General features: G+C 38.1%; 1 protein-coding gene across 1 annotated transcript in view; it reads left to right on the top strand.

Moving 5' to 3' along the window:
* LOC137660879 (nesprin-1-like) overlaps nucleotides 1-17,196 on the top strand; it is a 233,977-nt gene that overhangs the window by 76,236 nt on the left and 140,545 nt on the right. The window contains 12 exon segments of the mRNA XM_068396056.1: nucleotides 351-558; nucleotides 1,284-1,396; nucleotides 2,085-2,290; nucleotides 3,344-3,499; nucleotides 4,732-5,023; nucleotides 5,729-5,901; nucleotides 7,931-8,237; nucleotides 10,737-10,901; nucleotides 12,312-12,369; nucleotides 12,372-12,433; nucleotides 12,435-12,671; nucleotides 16,442-16,578. Coding sequence (XP_068252157.1) covers nucleotides 351-558; nucleotides 1,284-1,396; nucleotides 2,085-2,290; nucleotides 3,344-3,499; nucleotides 4,732-5,023; nucleotides 5,729-5,901; nucleotides 7,931-8,237; nucleotides 10,737-10,901; nucleotides 12,312-12,369; nucleotides 12,372-12,433; nucleotides 12,435-12,671; nucleotides 16,442-16,578 — 2,114 coding nt within the window.

Below are 17,196 nucleotides of genomic sequence, written 5' to 3'. Positions count from 1 at the left end.
TTTAGAAGTCCCACCAAATACCAGTGTCATATTGCATCTCACATGTACCTTCAGACTTTGCTGAAAATAACTTGCTATTCAATATGCCTTGAAATTTATTTATTTTTTAATAGAGTAGTAAACTGAGAAACAGGATTTTTCACATTTCTGGGATGGCTCTTTAGTTTCAAGGATTCATCTCACTTGGAAAATTCAGGAAACGTGAACACTTCTTCCCTTCATTGTATCTAGGACTTGCAACAGACAGTAGGAGAAAAGAGCATATGGGAGGAGGAGGAATGCTTGAGGAAAAGAGAAGTCTCTTTTGTTTCTTTACAAATGTCACATTTGTGTTGTAACTTCATTTTCAGGAAACACAAAAAGACCTTCAGCTTCAGCAGAGCAGCATTGACTCTACCCGAGAGAACCTCAACAGCCTGTGCCGCAAATACCATTCTGTAGAGCTGGAAGCTCTTGGTGGCACTGTCACTTCATTAATAAAGAAGTATGAAGCTGTGAATCAGCTCTGTTCCAGAACACAGGCCAGCGTGCAAGAGTCCTTGGAAAAACATTTCCTCTGTGAGTCTTCAGGCTTGTTAATATGAGCCGTTAGCCCACAGCTGTGAATCATTCTGGAGTCTGCCAGAGTTTCCAGTGATGTCACCTGCAATTACAACTTTATTTTTGTATGGAGCTTTTCAAAAAGTCCTGTTACCAAGTGTTCATTTGATAACTGCTATGAAACAAAGCATTTTACAAAAGCAGAATTCAACTTTAAACATGTAATATGCATGAAAGGCAAGCTCAGCTCCACCTTTCTTCACTGTTAGTATATATCTCTATTGCGTACATACACTTTGTGTATTTGCCATAAAGAGATGTATATAACCAAATGGGGATGTTTATAATGTAAAAGCCCCCATCTGAAGTATTTCCTGGGCTCCCTGGATGGTCAGTGGAGAAGAGTAGGCAATTTTTAATCTTATATATTGTTATTAATCTAGATATTATCTAACGTTAAATTGAGACATACCATAAACTGAAACTGCCTGTCTTTTCCCATTGACTACAAAGGGGAGCCTAGTGTGACTGTTCAAATTTGCATGTTTACGGTGGAAACATCTAACTTTTGTGAAATTAATCCCACTCCCCAAGATCATTGAAGGCAATGAGACTCATCTTGTTAGCTTTTACACACTGTTCCCGAAGGATAAAATAATTGTGGAAGACAGCTGTATAGTATTGTGGATAATGCTGCTTCTTAAAAAAAATATTCTCTTTTCTATACTTTTTTATTAAATAAGATTCTATGCAAGAATTCCAGGAATGGTTTTCTGGTGTGAAGGCTGCAGTAAAAGAATCATCTGACAGGTCTGGAGACAGCAAAGCCATAGAGGCAAAGCTACATGACTTGCAGGTATAGTGAGCAAATTTAAAAAATGGTAATTAGCAATTTACCTATATGTATCCAATTATATCTCTAAAATAGTTTGTAGATGCTATGATATTTATTGGTTTTGTTTCCAAAAAGGTAATGTAAGAATGGTTCAAGACAGTAATATGTACTGTAGAGGGAATATAGTGGAAACTATGTTCACTGTTCTGAGAGATCAGAATTTAATTTCTGGAAGGTTTATGTGTAACTAAACTATTCTTTTTTTCTGATTTTTAATCTTTTTCCCCCTTTTTTGCCTTGTTTGTCTTCTTTTCCTTTTCCTACTTTTTATTACACTATCGCTTATTCAATCTTTCAGATTGACACTGATATGTCAAAGTTTGTCCGTGTAGATTTTTGATGGGACAGAACACAAATAGCAGACACCTACTGCAAACAGCCCTAATTCCTGAAATGTGTAACATATTCAGGACATGACTGAACTATCCAGAGAAAGACAGGACTACCTTGGGACCAAATAGGAAAATTGAGCTCTGTGAATTGTAGCACCACTTCATAAAATTTTATTTTAACTATCTGCTTAGAATTTTTTCCATAGGTATACATGACTCTCATCCTGTTGGGGAAATCTGACCACTTCTAAGAGGAATATTGCTTATCTTTAGTTATTAAATCTTGCATGTTTAAACTGTATTCTTTCATTACACAGAGTGTGCTGGATTCTGTTAGTGAGGGACAGAACAAGTTAGATGTTGCCTGCAAGGAAGGAGAAAGTTTGTATACTTGCTTACCCGAACCAGTTGTGAGCCGTATTCAGGAGCAAATAGCGAAGTCTAACCAGAACTTCCAGGAATTCCTCAACCAGTGTCTGAATGATAGGAAGGCCCTGGAAGCTTGTGCCTCATACCTGGGAAGGTGAGTAATACCAGTAGTCACAGATGGACTGCATTAAACTGTCCAGCTGCAGAAATACAGGCACAAATTGAAATTATTTCCAGTTATTCCAGTCCTGTTTGCTTTTTTCTTTGGAAGTATTTAAGAGAAAATTACGTTCTTTGCTAAAAACAAAGCAACAGATCTTGCTCCAAGGGTATTGATTTGGTTAAAGAATGGAAAGTAAGGATCGTATATGCAGAAAATCTGTGTAGCTCATGCAATCCCAAATCAGCAGTGGGGATCTCAATAATTTAAATGCATTTCCTGGAAGGAAAAGGTGTAATGAATTTTCAAGTTCTGCCCTGGGGTTTTAAGATATTTTTTTACACAGTATGCATCTGTCCTGTCCCATTCCAGATGGACATATTTCCTAAGGAGCTAATAAGAAAACATTCTTAAATTATTACTTAGAGCTGGAATTTTGGGAGTTCAAATACTTTTAGGTATAACTAGATTCAAAACTGTTGCTAATTGAAAGTGAAGTCAGTGTAGCATAACGGGTACAACAGCAAGACGAAATGGCGTGCCTTCGTGTAAGGAAAAGGTTTTCAAACTTAGGGCCAGAACTTGTTTTGCTGAGTTCTGAGCACTCCAGATTCCAGTTATGTTCTGCTAGAGAGATTGAAAGCACAGCACTTCAGGTGTTGTGTCAATACTGAGTAAAAGCCCATTTTTACATATTTTTTAATCTTAGACTAAATCTTTATAAGGATTTGGAAAAAGCTTTCTTTTTGTCTGTCTTTGTTGAATCTAGTAATAAATAAAAGCACTGTCACTTTAAATTTTGGAGTCTTCTTTTCTCACTGTAGTTCCCATGATTTTGCTGGACATTTTTAGAGAGTGGCTGAATATTTTTAGATTAGTAGTCACTGTGAAATTACGTTTTGTGTACAACTCTTATTCTCAAATCATGAAATTGATACCTAGCTTTATTTTCCTGGTCTTGTGGATAGTGAAAGAATTGAGTTAACTTCTTACTAACTTTACTCCACCTGAGAAATATTTTTAAGGAAGTATTTGTCTGTCCTGTAGCTTTGAAGAGCAGCACAAGAAACTTGGCCTGTGGATACATGACATGGAAGAAAGAATAAGCACAGAAGCATTAGGAGAGAGCAAACAGCTTATTCCTGAGAAGAAGAAGGAGGTGCAGAAAGTGGAAAAGTTCCTGGAAGAGTTACTGAATTCAAGGTAGTATGAAATACATTTCCTAACATACTCTCACTTTTTCCTCTGTAAAGCAACAGTGAAGCTAAAGTGTTGGGTTAAAGTCTGTTTGTGAAAGATAGAGAAAGGTGTAGCAATATACTCTATGAGAAGACACTGAATCCAGATACTTCCAGTTTTAAGGAAATTGGAATTTGAAGCCAACTCCAAAATTTAATGTTGATACATATCTCTTTAAGAAAAGCTTATCTTATTTCTTTAATAAATGGAAACTGAAAAATATCATCTTAAAAAAATATATCTTAAAAATATTGCTTGTAAAAAAATCTTTAAAATATTGCTTGTAAAAGCAATAGTAAAAATGACACTTATCATTATGTCAATTTTAAAATTTTGTTTCCGTCCTGCAACACTCAGATCCAACCAGGTTAGCAGAATCCACTTTCCCATATAGTTGACTATAAAAAAGCTCAAATAACATCCACGTTGTCTGTGAAATCTTTCTAGAATTCAGACTTAGCCAATAGATGATGAAGTAATTGCCTTTTTTAGTACACTTTGGTTTTTTAAATTCTTTTTTTTATTATTAGGTTGGGGAAGATAGAACAGAAATTGTACTCACTTGTTCAAGCCTCACAGCATGCTACAAGGAAACACCCAGTCTCTTCCTATCCCCTTGAGACTGATGCAAGACATTTTGGTCTGATGTAAATTCCCTATAATCACAGGGTATCAGGAAGGGTGATCCAGCAGACAGAGATTAATTGAGGCTATATAAACCCAGGGTTTTAGTCCCTTTTACAGACCCTTGTCAGTAAACCCCAGAGTCAGTGTCTAATCCTGGACAGATGGCCTGACCTTTCCATCATGCCTTTCTACCTGTCAAAGACTATAAACTTCTCAGAAGCATTGACAGGTACAAAGAGGTAGCAGTTCATATAGAACTGGAAAGTCTGACAGATGAAAAGAAAATTAAGATAGCTTTTAATTCAAATGTGCAACACAAAGATTTCAGTATGATCATTTTGAGCACCAAAATCTGCAAGAAATGGTACAGTACACAAGTAAAAGTATTAATCAATATATACTGCTTATATTTCCTTTCAGTCCCTCCCAGCTAATTTTTCTGTTAACTTTGAACTCTGTCACTGGTGGAGTACGTGATTATGTCAGCAACCTTCACAATGTCTGATAGTTACTATAACAATACCATATGCTTTCTGAAACTGATTTTCAGTCTCAATATTTTGTTTCAGAGAATCTTTTGATAAACTGTCCCAAATGGCACAGACTTTACATGAAGAAGGCCATGGTGCAGGGAGGGAAGTGCGCCTGGCCTCTCAACATCTCACCAATTATCAAAATATGGTCAAAACTGCCAAGGAGAAGCTGCGAACATGTCAGCTTGCACTCCAAGAGCATCTCACTTTGGAGGAGGCATTGCAGAGTATGTGGTCATGGGTGAAACAGGTTCAAGATAAACTGGCATCATCAGAGAGCACTGTTGGTGGCAAAGCCACACTAGAGAGACGACTGACACAAATTCAGGTAAAGAAGGATGCAACTAGAGATTATGCATCAAGGTTAATATTGGGTGTGAGCACATCAGTGGAGCAGGAATATTTTTATATTTTATTCTTTCTACGGTTATGAAGAAGAGGATTAGAATTTAAGATGTTCTTGACAAATTGGGAGGTGCAGTATGAAAAACAGGATGAAGTTTAATGGAGACAGGTGCCAGGTATTACATTTAATAAGGAATAACGAACTATAAAAATGTGTATTCAGGTCAAAAAAAGCCTTCTAATGGAGGGGAAACCTTGGAATAATTGACCCAGAGAGGCTGTGATGTGTCGCTCCAGGAGATCTTCAGGAACAGGTTAGATAAACATCTGTTAGGAAGGTCATCAGTGTAGGAGATCCTGCCACGGGCTTTCTTGAGATTTCTTCTAGCTATGTATGTGGTGCCATCTTTCTGTGCAGTGCTTGACCTACTCATTATCTACTGCAATGTAAGGAGTATTTTAGAATGACCAAAGCAGTGAAATAATTTATGGCTGTGGGAAAAACTGCTGGATCATTTGCACTTAGCAAGGGACAGGCACTTACAAAAAAAGGTGCCTAGGAATTCATACTGGGCATGGCTGTCAAGGATAAATGAGCCTAGAGAAGATGGTGTCAACTGCTGAAAGAATAACAGCTTTCACCTCTCAGCAGGTTGCATTTGATATTTTGACTTATTTTGCCTCACAGGAGATCCTCTTACTCAAAGGTGATGGCGAAGTTAAGCTGAACATGGCCATTGGCAAAGGAGAGCAAGCGCTTGGAAGCAGCAATGAGGAAGGACAAAAAGTGATACAAACTGAGCTACAGACACTGAAGGATGTATGGAATGACATCATCAGCACATCAGTGAACTGGCAGAGGTAAAACTCGCTGGAAACACAGGTCAGACCCTAACATCTTTGCTTACAAAGAGTGGTACCTTACAGCACATAGGAGTCCATTCATTCATTACTGGTATGTGAGGGGAAAGTTGAATCATCAGAGAGAATCAAAATTGCCTGAAAAAAATACATCCTTCTATAAAAAAGATGAGTTGACCCTATCAGATTAATAAAATTTTGTATGAGATGTTACTTGATGATAATTTTAAAATAAATAGAAATCATACAAATTCATACAGAGAAAAAGCTAGCAAGGGCTTTCTGAGTTATTGAACCTGTACTTGGGCAGGACCTAGAACATCTAACACATTTATCTACCTATTCCTTACAAAACTCTAGGGAAGTTTCTCAGTTCTGTCTTTCATTATGTTTCTTAATTTAAAAAAAATCCTAATGTGCACTCCAAATAATCTTTCTTGCAAATTAAGCTGATTTCTTCTTGTCTTAACCTCAGTAGAAATGGAAAGCTTTTCTTATTGCCTGTGTGAGACCATTTTATATATTTGGAGGCCTCCATCATCTCGTTCTAGACAGCACTGATGTTTCTCAGTATGAATACTTAATGGACCTCTTTCATCTTTGTTTCTTTTTTCAATAGATTTGCAGACTATCACTGATTTGTCTACATTTTTCTTAAAAGATAATAAGGATGAAAGTGGGTGACCTCTTACTGTATTCGAGACCTATTAATTCTGAATAGAGTATCAGTACTTTCCATTTTCCTTCATACAAACACTCTTCTTAATGCAGTCCAGAATGAGATTTTCCTTTCTTTGCAAATAGATCATATTATTGAATTTTGTTTACTTTCTTATCCCTCTACTATCTTCAAACCTTTTTCCACAGTACTAAGCCTAGGCAGTTATCCCCATTTTGTATTTGTATATCTGATTTCTCCTCCTAAGTAAAGCATTATTTTAATAATCAAATTCCATCTCTTTAAAACTCTGTTAAGAACATCTGACATTTAAATCCTGTCGTCCAAACTAGCTGCAGCTGCTCCCTGGTTGCTTTCATCTATGGGTTTTACAAGCACACTCTGTTGCAACATCCCAGTCATTACTGGATAGAAATGGGCCATTGGTGAACTTCTGCATGATCCTACTTCCTCAGTTCCCTAATGAAACAAAGTTTTCCATGAATCAGAAAACTCATAGATCTGCATCAGGAAGGTCATAGATCTGTATTTTAGATAATCTGTATGCGAGGGTATCTGGGTCCTAAATATCAGCCGTCAAGGGTGGGAGCCATGATATAGGTAAACTGGAGTTTTTCCAATTGAAGTGGTGCCATTTTCTTACTTATCCCAAAATTCGTAGTACATTTAGGTGTAGAAAAATTATAATTCGCTACTTTTAACATTTTACTCTAATTGTACCCAGTTTTTGTAGTAAAATATTATTTAGATTGGGCTAGACCATTACATTTTGAATGAAATCCTTACCACACTCATGTCTATCGTTAAGTCCAGTGGAATGAGAATTACATTCCTCAACACAAATCCCAGAGAAATCTGGTGATCTGCTAGGAGGAGCAATATATAACGGAAGAGAGTATTTCTTATAAATTATAAATGGGACTATATATATTTGATTTGTTCTTCCAAAACTTTCAAGAATATCTCTTAATTGTCAATAATTTCATAGACTGCTGTACGTTTTATTACTCTGATCATAAAGAACTTCAGTAATGTTCTGTATTTTACTTTGCTGGACAGACATTGAAATGTGCTTTCCATTAGTCCAAGACAGACAGATTGCTCATGTAACCTGTGACAGTGAAGTAGTTATATCAGGTTATACGCAGTAGCCCAAAGAAAACAGAAATTCTAGAATAGCTTGGATGTAAGCTGGCATAGAAAACTAAAGTAAGATGGAGGAAAAAGCATATTCTAAACATATTAGACATGGCTACAGACAGTGTAACAATTAAGGCATAAGCAGGCTCTTTTTTTTTCAGACCTTTTAAAAGTTCTTATCTGTACTGTGTATGTTTCTTTTAATGTAAGCTGCCTAGAGTCTGTCATTAGCCAGTGGACTGAATATCTGGAAAGGAAAAACCAACTGGAGCAGTGGTTAGAGAAATTGGATCACAAAGTGGAACAGCCTTTAGAACACAGATTGGTCTGAAGGAAGTTTACTCAGCTGGACCACTTCCAGGCTATTGTTTCTGAGATAGAGGATCACTCTGGTGATTTACAGCAGCTCATTGAAAAAGCTGTGGAACTGTATGAAAAAACAGAGGATGATTCTTTTGGAGAAACAAGTCGAGAAGAACTAAAAACACAGTTTAATGACATCACAACTGTAGCCAAGGTAAGATAAAGCCAAAGACCTCCATTTCAAGTAAAATGTTTAGATATCTGTATATAAGGCTAAAATTCTGATTGTCATAATTTTTTAGTAACTAGAGGATTGACTGTATTTGAATAGTCTTGCCTTTTGTTATGGTTGAGTCTAGCAAAAAAGTGGGATGTTGTTTACTTAAATTCACTGGAATGCAAAAACATTGTTGGAAATTGTAATTGGTATGGTTATGATTTTTGAAGAGTGAAGGGCATATATTTTATTCCTAGTTTCATATATACAACAATATTTCTGACATACTTCCAGATTTATTTTCATCTAATTCTTCTTCATTCATTTGTAGCACTTTTTTTTCACCTAGAAAGGGAAGAATGAAATGCCTTCCTGAGCAGAAAAAGTATTGTCAGAAAGATATATGCCCATATTTTGTGGTGTTTTCGAGCCACTAAGCAGTGCACATGCTATACAGGTATTCTGTTTGGTTTCTAAGGAAAAGATACGGGAGCTTACTGAAACCTTCTGCCAACCAGATCATGACAGTGACACTAGCTCTGAGTTACAATCTCCACCTTCTCAGTTAATGGGAAGTTTGCATCAGGAAGCGTACCAAAGTAAAAAAAATAAGTGGAAGATCTAACAAATTATGTTAGGAAAAATGTTAAATCTAGGGCATATGAATTTACTTCTTTAGTAAAAATTTGCATTTCTCTTGCTAAACTTGATAAAGGAAAGTCATGTGGAATCATGCAGTTTGAGTTTGGATTGTTTTTTTTATTTGTGGGATAAGATATACTATATTGTCATTGCTTTATTGCTTTAAACATAGACCATAGATATTATAGCACTCTCAGATGTATCTAGTCTATAATTACCATCTGTTCACATGCTCTTTTGTTTTTATGATGAACTTCTGCTCTCTTTTTTTTTAATGGCTATAGTAAGCTATGAACCTGGTTTCTAGAGAATTTGTGCAGTTTCATCCTCGTATAACTCTACTTCTTTCAGAGGCATTAAATCTGGATCAATACAAAGATTACTGACTCACTCAATACAATGCTTTTAAACTTGTGTGAAGAGTATCATAAGTGAGCACAGCAGCGTTCTCCTAAAATCAATATGCGTCTATAAATTTAATTTCTTAAGCAAGAAAGACAGCTTTGCAGTCTTTCCCTTGGGATAGAACAGCACTGACTGCACTTGGTAGAAGCCATTGCTACCAGAAGAGACCAACTGAAGTTGCACTTTGCCTCCACTCTCCTGCAGAGAGCTGCACCTCTACTGGTGCTATATTTTGATTGTGAGCAAAGTAACAGGGGTGTGTGGTTGCCTTTCCTGTGGCTCCTTTGCTTCACTAGGAAGCTGTCTATTTTGTTTAGACTTAGGCACAAATGGACATTTTCTTACTTTGTTGTTGCATAAAATGCATTAAGATGTAAAAACTTTGAGGATTTACTTTAGGTCATCTTTGTTTAGGTAGTAATCATCCATTGTCTAGTTGGTCTGACATTCTGAGAAATTATGATGATTATTTTCAGAGGGAAGAGTAGGGCTTATTAATCTAACTTCATTTTTAAAAGCATTAGTTGAATGTTGAGTTGTTCAAAATTCAAAATAAGTAGAGTTTACTTCATAAGTGGTGGAAGTTTGAAGCTGGTTTAAGGATGCTTAGATCTAGATTAGAGTATCAACACAGGAGTAAAAAGCTATTGATTAGCTCAGTTCACTTTTGGTTAGTTTTGATAACATTCCTGAGTGTTAGCTCACAAGAATATAAGAACAAATCTACTCAGACCAAAGGCAAATCTAGACCAGTACACTGTTTCACCTTTTCATAGTAAGGTAAGCTGGCCCAAATTTCAGCTTACATTAAAAAGTTAAGATGGAGCCATGAAGCTGTCATACATCTATGTCAGGGGAAGTGTCCTCCAGGGCTGCAAGGCAGGTGGCCAGGGGCAGCCACCACTTCTGATCTGGTGATTAAAATGGGACTCAGCACCATAAGAACTTTTTGTGCTTTTGGACAGCAGAAGTCCTCCTTTGTGGTCTTTGTATGGGACATCTCTCTGACTCTGCTTAGCATTTAGAGAGACTTGGTGCTTCTAAATAAGAGCTGCGTTTCTAGCAGCATGCTGCTCACTGGGAGGATTCATGGGTGATCTGTAAGACGCTCTCCAGGGGATCTTGGTAAAAGAGTGCCAGAGTTGCACAGCAGCAGCTTTGACATCTATTAAACGATACATTTGGTGTTAAAGGATGCGTTAAAGTACATTTTTGCATAAATTTCAGAAGGCTTCATCATCTTTTGCTCCAGCAGAAATTGCCTGTCCAGATCAACCTAAACCAAACCTTGTGCAGTGTAGCACTGTGTTCTGCTGGTATAAGCTGTGCTCTATTCAGCATTCAAATGGATACTATAGAGTCAGACCAGCACTCTGTACCACTACATGCTTAAAGCCAGGACAGTATTTAAGCACTTTAATGGTCGTCTTTTTTTCATCTGAATGATAGGAGAAAATGAGGAAAGCAGAAGATATTGTGAAGGATCATTTGCTATATCTTGATGCTGTGCATGAATTCACAGACTGGCTCCATTCTGCAAAGGAAGAGCTGCACCGCTGGTCAGATGCATCTGGAGATACATCAACCATACAGAAAAAGCTGGCCAAAATCAATGTAAGCTGTTAGCTTTCATGATTTCATCTGCAGTTCAGATGCTCTAAGATAGGCCAGAGCCAAAAAGTTGTGGGATCTTGCTCTTTGTGTATTTGAAATGGTGATTACATTTCAGTGAGCTGAAAACAAGCTTTCTAAACTATGTTTTGTTTTCACCTCCCTTCCTGTATTAAACTGATGGAGTAATAGTACAAGCAGACCTGAGTTAGCCACAGCACACATGGAAACAATTTGCAAGAGCGGAAGCCCAGTGGCATCACATAAGAATGTGACTAAGCTGATTAATGAATAATGCTCTGTCCTCATCCCCAAATATGCTTTCTCCATGAGCAGAGTTGTCTGAATCAAAGTCAGAAAGCAGCTTTCCCAATTTGCATGGAATGGAGATGCATAAAGCAGTGCAAGGATTGTTCTCCCCAAACATGGTGGAAATGTATGAGTTGCCTCCCTGTGTATACTGTCCTCCTTACCCTGACGTCCATTCCTAGGCATTTGAGTGCCTAAGCAAGTTACATATTCCTGAATGCAACATGAAAGCAACTGCATGTTTTGCTCGTGCCTGATGTTTATGTTCATGCTAGCAATGTTTTATTCTGCTCCTAAACGTGGGAGAGCAGGCCAGTGAACAGAGTATTAGATGAAGATTCAGGATACCCGAGATCAAATTACAGATTTGTTGTACACTCTTGAATAGTTTTCAGTCTCCTTTGTGCTCAAACTCCCCATCTATAAAATGGGGAAGGGAGCAGATAGTAGTTTCTAGCTCATAAGGACTAACAAGAGAATAAATAACATTACTCTTGGCATGCAGTGTTTGGGATGATATTTATATCCTCCAGCTTCTTAAGCTGAAAACTCCCAAAATTCCCTTGTAGCATGTGTGAGACTGAAATAGGACACTGTAGAAAGAATTCACTTCTGAAAAAAAAAAAAAAAAGAAAAAAAGACATGTGCAACCAATTATGGCACCTCACAGATCACGGGTAGGCTGTAAAATGCTCTTTCTGAGCAGCACGGTTGTGTTTTTAAAACTGCGGTGAGCAGCTACATACCAGCGTTTCTTATGTAAAAGATCACAACAAAGTTAGTTTGCCGCATCTTAACCTCAAGAATATTTCCAGTATCGAAAAAAAGTTCCTTCTCCCCTGAGCCAGTGAAAGTTTCAGAATCACTCTTTAATCCAACGTACGAAGCCCGCACACTCTCCTCACGGAGTTTCATTTCCATCCGTCCCCCGACTGCGCTGCCGCCCGCTCGCAGCCCGCCGGCCCTCCAGGCTCCGCCGCCGCCGCTCGGTGCGGGCCCGCACCCGCCCCGCTGCCCGCCCCGCTCTTGGGCGGCCCCCCCCCCTCGTTCTCGGCGGTGGCGGTGGCAGCGCTGCGGAGTAACCATGGCGATGTCGCCTTGCAGGAGCTGGTGGAGTCCCGCCAGGTCGGCGCGGGCCGCCTGGGCCGAGTGGAGACGCTGGCTCGGCCGCGAAGCGCAGCACGGCTGCCGGCGGGTGCCAGCTGCTGGCCGCCGAGATGCGGGCCCCTGCGCTCGGACTGGGAGCAGTGGGAAGAGAGCGCCTGCCGCAGCCAGCGCAGCCTGCGCGACGTGGTGAGCCAGATGGCCCTCTCGGAGCAGGAGTTCGCGGCACGGGTGGCGCAGCTGGAGGAGGCCGTGCAGCGGTTCGGCGGGCTGCTGGCCGCCTGGTCCCGGAGCCTGGCACCCCTCGACAGCCGGCACACGGACGCCGACGAGGTCGTGGAAAGCTGGCACAAGGAGAAGGTAAGGTCACATCTCTTTTCCTAGCAGTTTTTCGATTGTAAATGTGCGGTTACTGGGGGCCGAAAAACTTCTGCCAAGCGAGACTGTCAAGTAGAAAATAATAAAATGTATTTGTGAAAACATTTCTATGAAATCCCGACTTTCTAACTTTTTTTTTTGTAACTATAACTGTAGCAGTGTTCACAGAAGGCGTTTCTCTCCTTGCCTCTGCTGTACAAGGCTTAGCAAATGCTGCCTGGATCTTAGATGTTAAAAACAGGGTTTGCCTCTCAGAAAGCGAAGGAGCTAGCACACCAGCTCTCAGCTTCTCTTCCAAGTTGCTCAGTGTTTCAAACCAGAGTAGCACTTGATCAGGGAAATGTGAAGCATTTCCTAAAAGCCAAGTGGCAGCTGGAGCCATTTCTTACTTAAAATTTGTCAGGAGTGTATTGAGCTTATACTTTCCATTTCTTGAAATATCCTTCACACTATGCGTGTTGAGATCTTGTCCAATATTTAAAGAAGTTGTACTGGAAACCGGTTATACGTGCTAATTGCTTTGCTGTGGAATTTAGAGAAATAGAGAGGTTGTTTCTGCTCGTGATTGTCTTCTAGCAAGAAGTTCCACGTGTATGTATCGCACACATATTTTATTTATATATATATTCACAACAATCAAGATATATGTTCGTATGTATCTTGACTACTGTGAATCACAGATGTTGAGAAAAGACGACGTATTTCCCTTTCAGGGTAGTTACGCAATAAAGCAGTTTCAGTAAAGGAAGAGAGGAGTGTGATACCTGCTTTCTGAAGAAATATTCAAAGAACCTCAGAACACCTTCTCTTTTGAACTAGATTATAAATCTCCTCCTCCTATGTCTGTGCCAAGTTATTTCTGTGACTTCCCCTTTCACAGAATTCTCTGACACAGATTTATGGAACCTGCTTGCTTGAGTGCCAGTACGTATCTGTAGGAGTAACAAAGCTGACATGACATTGGAGCAAGTAAGGGTACAAAAATGCAAAGTCTTCCATATTTATATGTTTTTTAAAAGGAAAGGAAGATGTGGAATTGTCTTCAAAATACAGCAACAATTACCAGACATTTTTTTATTTATAAATGGAGTACATTCAAAGGATATAACTTTTATTAGTAGTATATATACTGTGTATGTACTGCAGTTCTACGTAACAACACTTTATTTAATTAGACAGCTGTAAACTTTGGCTAATGAGGAATCTCAAGACTATGCACAGCCCTACTATGTAATTTTATTTATAGTTAGAGGAAATGTGACAGTAATCCTTCCATTTCTGGACCTCAGGGATAGGTCCTATCGTGAACGTAAAACGGCACTGCAGTTTCCATTCCATTGTCTCACAGTGATTCTGTTGCCATGTAAGCCAAGGCCATGAATTAAAAATGCATTTCCTAATTCTCAGAATTAGCAAGCTCGTTCTGTTATACTTAAGCTCCATTCCTTATAGGTATGTGCAACATAAGAGCAACAGATCTTGCACTTGGAATTCAGCAAATTATTTTGGTAATTTTCAGATTCAAAATTAAATCCAGGTGGCTGCAATAGTGCTAGCTGTGTTTCTGTATGGAAATATACCATAGTTAAATGTACCCTGTTTTGCAAGTTAATGTTCTTGTTTGTTAATAGGTATGCCTAAGGCTGTATGTCATCAGAATAATCTTTAGTAGTTATTGAGGTAGGTTATTTGAAACTGAAAAATTTCATTGAAAACAGACAATTCTAACCCTATGCTACTTTTAGGACATGTTTTCTTTACCAAAAAAAAAAAAAGCTGTTCGTATTTCATTATGGTGATTCCTGCCCTACACAATTTAACACATCCTGTGTTTAAGTAACAGCCATTGTGTTGTTATTCCTGATGCTTTCAAAAAAAGTTTTGTGTGTAGTTTAACATAAAGTAAGATAAACAAAAAAGTAGTTAGTTTACATTTTTTTCTAAGCATCATTGCTATTACATAACTACTTAATTAAAATGCTACTTTATATGGCATCGAACCAAACTGGCAGTGTGACTATTTCAAGTATCTTTTAATTATGGTTGAACAAATTGCTGGTGTTTGAGTGACTCAAAGCAGATAAAGTCTCTAATATGAGCATGAATAATGTAAATCAGAGGAGTCCTGAAAAATCTGCTGTAGCAAAATATTTTTTCATACTCACAAGAACACACGAAAGTTCATATATATAATACATCTGAAATGTCTCTGGACTTAATTTTACAGGGCTTCCCTGTGATCTATAAATACAAACAGATTTCAGTAATGTCAATATAATCAAGCTGTTATTTTGGTCTAAACCATTGCTATAGCCAATGCATGCTTGTAGTTTTATTTTTCTCAAAATGGATTGTTGTGTTTTTCCTTCCTGGCAGTTCAGGTACTACAAAGAGGCAATATATATCTTATTTTTTTTTTACTTGTCTCAGAAATGCATGATATAGATCTCGAAAAAATTCATTTCACAGCTCTGTAGACTCTTTCAGGAAGAGGGGTACGAAGCAAGTCTGTTGATTGGCTTGCTAGACCCTTGCTGATATTTCTTTTTACTTTTAGATTTACATAAAGGGTTATCTGTTTATTGCAGAGTTAGTTAATACTTACAGTGAAAAATCTACTCAGTGAGCATTTTTATCTCTGTTAATGCCAGATTGTGGTATTTTGAAAACCTTCTGCATATATTTTCATGCACATCATTTTTACCTTTCCTGAACATTCAGTTTTGTGCTGATAGATTATTACAAACTGTTTATTATGTATATTTTCAGTCGTCCTTTTTAATATATTCAGAAATGTGATTTGGGGACTTCCTTGTCCCACTTCCATGTCCCCATTCAAATCTATCTTCACTTTCATATGATCTGTTTCTGAAGTTTATATTGGACATGTCTTCCAGAATTAGCCAAACTAATCTGTACATGCCAAACACTCTGGCCTGCTTGCGCTGCAGAACCTCTGCCATGGTGAATGTAACTAGCTAGAAGATTGTCTTTTGTCCTTGTTAGTTTAAGAGGAATGCCTGAAGAATTTAGTTTCTAGTGAGACAAGAAGCCAAGTCTGCACTGCTCATTATGCTGGAGTAGCTGGCAGGATTCTGCAGTGGAGATACTGTGGACGTCAGCAGGGACTGTTTTTGTTGGAGTGGTTATCACACCTCTCCCAGTGACGTAAACTAGGCCAACAAAAGTGGTTTTTTTTGTTGGCTTAGCGGTCTCCATAGCAAGAGTCTTTCCAGTGCAGCAATGACATGCAGTAACCCATTTAGTCTCACAGGACTGTGAGCAGCTGTACTTTTACATTATGAAGCGCTCTGAGAAAGAGTTGAACTTGTTAAAAGCTTTGTGCGTAAATTAATTTTTTGGATACAGCTCAAAACAGTTTTTATTGAACATGCTAAACTCAAGCCAACGGGCTAATTATATTTATATAAACATATTATTTGCTATTCCCTATTTGTATGTCCTTCTGTATGTATACAGCTATCTGACAATACCATAGCTCATTTATTCAAATGAAATTTCTGTCTTAAACTGTTCTTTGAGAACGTTTTGAGCTGAGGAAGTTGAGGCTTCCAGAAATTTGGTCTCTAGACCAAATAATTTCAAAGAAGCTTCTGTAAATTTGACTGCTAAAATACTCTTGAAAGTGAATGTGCATAGATCATAAATGAAGTTGAATTTAAATTCTGATAAATTTTGATTTAAAAGATTTTTTTTAAAATTTACTAACCAATATTGTTTTGCTTTAACAGGAAACTTTGGATGCTCTGAAAAAGTCTGAACATATGACAGATGAGATCAAAACACAGTTAAATGATCTTTGTAGATTTTCCAGAGATTTGAGTACTCATTCTTCAAAAGTTTCAGGGTTGATTAAGGAGTATAACAGGTACACATTCATCTTGTTTATAGTTAATCAATCCCATGTGTGGGTGGGGGTGTGTGAGCTGTCTTTTAGGGAACCATTAATTAGAATTTTAGAATTAGAAACAGAGGTGTACAATGATTAGAATCATTATTTTGATTATGTTGTCAAAAGAGGTTGTAAAAAGTAGCAATTTGGAGTTTTTTTCTAAAAACCAGGCTATGCCTCTGAACTCAGCTGAAACTAATGTGTATCCACACCTGACCTGCTACGTGAGGAATCCTTGTAAGAAACTGTGAGGTAGCACTGTAGCTTATTTGTCTGAAGGAGGAACAAGCTATACCAGCTATTTAAGACCTTTTTCTTAATTTTGTCCTTCAGTTTACTCTACTTTGACTAGCCGGTATCATGGCTAGGTAATCATGAATAACTCCCTGAAACAAGGGAGCTAGCATTTTCTTTCTTTCTCTCAAGTCACCGTAGCTGATTTTCTTGGGAGTATGACACCTGAGTTTCAGATGCAAGATTCTGTTGTCTCTTGCAGAGGGTTATAGCTTTTGGCTTCTGTAGCCACAGAAGAAGGGTGTGATGTCCCAGACTGATCCCTTCTAATGTTACGAAATTAACTGAGCCACAGAAGTT

Source organism: Nyctibius grandis, chromosome 1 (genome assembly GCF_013368605.1).
Source record: "Nyctibius grandis isolate bNycGra1 chromosome 1, bNycGra1.pri, whole genome shotgun sequence".
NCBI lineage: Eukaryota > Metazoa > Chordata > Aves > Nyctibiiformes > Nyctibiidae > Nyctibius > Nyctibius grandis.
The sequence above is the reverse complement of the archived record's forward strand: the minus strand, read 5'-3'. Positions and strand labels throughout refer to the sequence as shown.